The 6,538-nt window shown below is 16.0% G+C and overlaps 1 protein-coding gene across 1 annotated transcript; it reads right to left on the bottom strand.

The window, feature by feature from the left end:
* Positions 1-2,946: 2,946 nt before the first annotated feature.
* Positions 2,947-3,813, bottom strand: LOC125290531 (flap endonuclease 1-like). The gene is given in 1 exon segment (XM_048237211.1): positions 2,947-3,813. A coding segment is annotated over 1 exon segment (867 nt).
* Positions 3,814-6,538: the final 2,725 nt, after the last annotated feature.

The raw sequence follows: 6,538 nt of genomic DNA, 5'->3' as shown, positions 1-6,538 counted from the left end.
TAGCTTCTAAATATTACTACTAACCTATGACTTAATTTTAATATTCTATATTTTAGGCATTGAATCAATTCTCTAATATAAACTTTCTTCTTTAATCTTATTAACCTAATTATTAGATATATCCTTAACTCTATTAATTTTTATTTCCTTGTTATTAACACTAGTAACAGGTATAACTCTCTTATTAATTTTTATATCACTCTAATCACACTTAATCTTATTATTTATTAAAATATTTTCTATTTTTAATATTATTTCTCTTATATTATTCATATGAATAAATTTATTCTTAAATTCTAATAATCACTCTATTATTATAGACATATCCCCCTAATTTATAATCTAAATATTTAATAATGCTACAATCTTCTCTAACTATACTAAATAATTCTCTAAAATACTATTTATTAAATTGTCCTAATTCAAATCATAAATATTTAAACTTATATTTTTTAATAAAAACTATATAATAATTTTACTATTTCCACTTATAAGATAACAAATAAATGACTCATTTATTAATTTATTATTATATAATTCATCCCCTAATTTCTCACATAATCTTATCTTCTATTCCTTATCTTCCTATTTTAATATCATACTAAGTGTATTCTTTCAATTACTCTATATAGATGTAGAATCAGATATTGTATTTAATAATAATAAACTATCATAATCCTTATTCTTTATTAAATTAATTGGTTTATATAATAATGATTTATTTTCCTATAATTTAATCATATAATTATTTCATAATACTTCCAATAATTTCATCTTATTTTCATTCTCATATATTGCCATAATTAAAATAAATATTTCCATAAATAAATTATTATTATAACAAAATTCTATTATATTATCTCATTCCTTATTAGATAATTTATTCACTATATACTCTTCTATATCTTTAGATAACTTATTAATTTTCATATTAAAATTTTCTGAAAAAATTTTCTCTTCTTTTACTACTTCAACTTTTACCTCCTCCATTTCATTATTTTTCTCATCTATTATATTGAAAAAATCTATATCTGTAATATCATTGTTAACAATATTAGATGAATTATTAGAAGAAATACTTTCCTACTTTTTATCCTATTTCTATGTCTCTAAATTTAAATAATTATAAAAATTTTCAATATTATTTTTTTTATTATATTCTATATATTTTCAAAATTCTTTATCCATTTCCTTATTATAATCTATTATATCATTGTTAATAATATTTTCAATATTTTTAATTTTGTTCTAAATGTTGTCATTAATATTTAACTAATAAATTTTGTTAAAAATTATTGAATTTTCATTGTTATTATAATTTATAATATTATTAAATCCTGAAATTTTATTTAAATTTTTATTCTCAAAAATTCATTTAGGTTTTGTATTTAAATTTGAAAATATATTTTTTAATATATAATTATTGTCTTCATCTTTTTCACATAATAACTATGCTGTATATGGCTTTCAACTAATTTCATTAATATTTATTTCATCATAAATCTAAATTTTATTGTTAGTATTATATAAATAAAGACCATTAATACTACTTATTGCAATATATGTAGTATCCATATTACATCATGATACTTTATTTATATTATTTTTAATCTAATTATGGAGTAAAGGTTCTTTAATATTTCTCAAATCATAAATATTTATTTCATTGTTATCTGTTATACAAACTATCTATGTAGCTGTACTTAATGATCAATCCATATCTTTAATTTTATAATTATTGTTAATATTCATAATTGATTTATTTTTTCTAGTATCAAATATTTCAATTTTATTATCTGAAATAGAAGATAAAATATTTTCTACTTTTTTATTTCATTTAACTTTTAATATATTGTTATTTAATTTCATTTCATTTTCTAAACTTAATTTTTCTAAATTATAAGTAAATAATCTTTGATAATCCTAACATAATAATAAATTTTTATTTATATTATTTAATTCTATAAAATTATTATTACTATTAAATATATTCTACTAAGATATAGAAATTAATTTATTTTCAAAAATATTTTTAGTATCAAAAATACTTAATTGATTATCATGTGTGGATGTTAATAATCTATTTTCATATCAAGATATAGAATTATAAATTGTATTACTTTTATGCTCTAATAATACTGAATGTTTAGATGGTAAAGTATTATAAATAGTTAATTTACTATGTGTTTGAAAATTTTCATCAAGAATACTAGATTTAGTACCAATAGCTAATAATTGATTAAAATTATATGAATTATTTCAACTTATTGTTCCAGAATTCTAAATTTCATTAATTATCATTTTTAAAGTTTAAGTATTTTTAAGTGTTGATGTCATCAAAATAAAAAAAATATTTTTAATTAATTATAGGAATATTTTTAATTAATTCTTTTATTTCTTCTGAAAGCATATTTATTTTATCTGTTAATTTTTCTATTTTTTCTATATAATATTTTTTTTGTTCAGTATAAATCTTTTTAAATTCTTCTAAATTTAATTGTTTTGTTACACTAAATATTTTATTTAATATTATAGGATCTATCTAACATTCTAATTCTTCATTAAGAGCATTTAATTCGTCTAATTTTTTTTGATATTCATTTTTAAGTATAGTAATAGAATCTTTTTCATGAATTTTATATAAATATATAGTTAAATTATCATATTCTTCATTTGTTATATTTGTTTTACTAAGATTAATATAAGACATTTTTTTAATGTTTTTTTTTCTAAAATTATATTTAATTATTTTTTTATGTAATTTATTTTTAATTTACTTTGATTAAGAGTTCCTTTTAAATTTTTTATTTTTTCAATATTTTTTTCTACTCTTATAGAAGAAAAATTATTTTGTTCTATTAAAAATTTTTTTAATTCTATTTCATTAAGATTAGAAATTATGTTTCAATTTATTTTAATATTTGTTTCAACTTTTGGATTTTTGAATCAATCTATAATAGGTAAATAATTAAAATTTTCTGTATTATATTTTTTAGATAAATTTTTTAAAATATTTTCTATTGTATTATATTTTATTAATAAATTTAAAGCTTTAATTTTTCCTATTCCAATTATATTACCTATAAAAGAAGAATAATCACATCCTAATAATATGCATAATTCTATAAATTGATTATAGGAAAATTTAAATTCTTTAAGAATATCATTTAAAAATATTATTTGAAGAGTTTCTTTTGATTTATTAAATAAACCTTTACTTATATTTCTAATAATATTAGGAGAACCATAAGTTAATACATCCATATCTTCAGTTAAAACATAATCTACTAAATTATTTTTACATAAATAAGCGCATTGAGCTTCAGCTTCACTAGGAGCAATTATTATAGGAATACCCATAAGAGTTAATAATTTTTTAATATCATCCACATGTTTCTATTCTACTCTTATAGTTCTTTTAACTATTTTTTCTTTATCTCCTTCTATTTCTCCTGCTTCTATCTACTTTAATAAATTTTCATTTTTAATAACTAATTCTTTTCTTCTTTTTATTTCTTCATTTTTAAACTTAGGAGGTTCTCCATCAAAAACATAAACAGGTTTTATTCCATTTTCTAATAATTTTATTGTTCTATAAAAAAATCCAAGAATATGATTAGTAGTACTCTCTTCATTTTCATTATCTGTTACACTTAATGTTCCATAATTAGTTCTTATAGCAATTAAAAATTGATAAAGATAAATACTTGCATCAATAGCTACTTTATGACCTGATAAACTTTTTATTGTTTTATTTTTTATTGCATTTGGACATTTTTCTTTTAATAATTTAGTTAAATTTTTTATTCCCATATTTTTTAACTTTTTTGAAAAAAATAATTTTTATATTTTAAGAGAAAAAATAAATTTATTTTAAATTATTATAAAATCTTTATTTTTTATAAATTCATATTTTATTAAACCAAATGAAATTTTTTTTCCTTCTTTCATAGAATATAATGAACAAATAATAATACCTATAAAAATATTATTTAAAAAAATTATATCAAATTTTTTATATTTTTTATAAATTTTTACTAATATAAAACAATTGTTAGAATTTTCTCCTAAATTTATTGGAATATTATTTTTCAACTTTAATAAATTTATTTTTTCTCTTAAAATATAAAAATTATTTTTTTCAAAAAAGTTATTATTTTTAATATATTTTAAAATATTTTCTTCTTCAATAGACTATAAATGAAAATAAAGTTTATTATGACAATTATTATAATAAATATATTCATTTAAACCAAAAAATCTACATTTTTTAATACTATTAAAAAATATTTTATTCTTTTCTTTTTCTATTAAAATAAAATATGAATTATCTTTTTCTATTTTTATTATATTTTTCATAAAATTAAATTTATATTTATTTGGTCCAATAATTTGATAAATAGAAAATTCATTTTTTACTATACTAATAACATTAGATAATAATTCTATTATTTTATTATAAATAGAACAATGAATTAAAAAAATAATTTTTTTATTAAAATAAATAAAATAAATTTCTGTAATAATATTATAAGGATATGAATTATAATTATAAAAATATGTTATTCCTATATTCTAATTTTGAAAAATATTATCTCCACATTTATTGTTAAAATAATTAGAAATTTTAATTAAATCTTCCTAATTAAAAGAAATAGAATAATATGTTGAAAGATTATAAATAACAAAATTCTCATTAATAGAACTTCTAAATAAAGATCTAAATTGTTTATCCATAGGAGAAAATGGTAATTTATGAAATCATAATTTTATTATTGAAAATCTTTTAGCAAAAAATATATAATTTTCTGTATATATTTTTTCCTTTTTATTTATTAATTTTCTATATTTTTTCTTGATTTTTTTATTTTCTTTTTTTGACATACTTTTTCTAATTAAATGCTTTGGTAATCTTTGATAAACACATTTTTTTATCTTATTTTTTCATAAAATTATTTCTTTCTAGAAATATTTTATTTCTTCAAGTCTTGATTCAATTAATTTATATAAATTTATATTCATAGTGATATTTTTATCAACTTAAAAATGCATTATAATATTTAGAATAGAAAAAAGATTTTATAGTTATTAAGTACTAAAGGCGTCTATTGTGAGTATAAAGATTTTGATCCAAATAAAAAAGGTAAATTAGGAATTCCATTACATGAATCATGGTTAATAATGTAGAGTTTAGTCTCTAAAAAAATAGTAAAAAGAATATATAATTGCAGTTATAACTATTATGTAATAACAGATGAGGGATTTAAAATTATTTAGAATTTATTAGGAAAAAATGAAATGATATAGACAAAAGAAGTAAAATAATTTTTTTTAATTTTTTTAATTTTTTTAATTTTTTTAATTTTTTTTATAATTAAAAAATATTTATATTTTATTATTTAATTCTATTTTAAAAAATAAATCAACTTTTAAATTTATGAATTATATATAAAAATCACAAAATTTTATATAAACATTAAAATATAATAATAATAAGTATATAAATCATGAATAATAGAATTATTAAAAAGATTGAGTGCAATATAACATTATCAGAAATTTTTTGTTTGGGATTTGTTAGTATATCATGTGCTTTGCCATTTTCATTTATTATTAATACATCTAATTTTTGATCAGAATTTTATAAAAATAATGAAATAGTAGAATAGAGTATAAGTCTATTTAAATTTTGTTCAATTTTGTCTCCTTTTATCATATTATTAGAGTCATATATGTCTATTATTTCAAGTATATGTCTATCATTTGGATTACAATGTTTAATCATTATTATTAAAATAATCATAATAAAAAATGATAATAAAAAAATATTATTATTTAGAATATTATGTGTATTTTTAGGAATATTTACTCAAATTTCTTATACTTTCTTTTATTCTGTATTAGCATCTATTCCAACAAGAAAATCTATAATAGGAGTAATGGGAATACCTTTAGCATTAATAATATCTACTATATTAAGATTTATAATAATTTGATTAAAAATAACGAAAAATATTTAGATTTATTTATTTTATACAATTTTTTTATTAATTTAGATAATTTCGATAATATGTTATTATGCAATACATAATATTTTATTCTATGAAGAAATAAAGAATAGAAAAAGAGATGTTAAATTTATGAATTTAATACAAACAACTAAAAAAATGAGTAAATTTTTATTATTAATTATATTAAGTAATACATTATTGCATATAGTATATCCTAAGCTTATACTAAAAGTATTTGAAATAAATGAAGAAAATCAATTTGTAATATTTAGATTAGATCATACTATTTCTTTATTTATTTTCGGATTAATTGATACAATAGTTAAAAGTTTATTAATTTTTAAAGTAAAAATTAAAGAATCTCTAACTGGTTTAAAACAAACAGTGATATTAATGCTTATAACATTTTTATTAACAATTATTTATTTAATAATAGCTATTGAAAATTGAAAATATAATTTTTTTTCAATATTTTTATTAGTAATATTTTCATTTGTTTATTCTATATAGATTAATAATTTCTTTTT

Source organism: Alosa alosa, unplaced genomic scaffold (assembly GCF_017589495.1).
Source record: "Alosa alosa isolate M-15738 ecotype Scorff River unplaced genomic scaffold, AALO_Geno_1.1 AALO_1.0_unplaced_6, whole genome shotgun sequence".
NCBI lineage: Eukaryota > Metazoa > Chordata > Actinopteri > Clupeiformes > Clupeidae > Alosa > Alosa alosa.
Note: the sequence above shows the minus strand (reverse complement) of the source record. Positions and strands in the feature narration are given on the sequence as shown.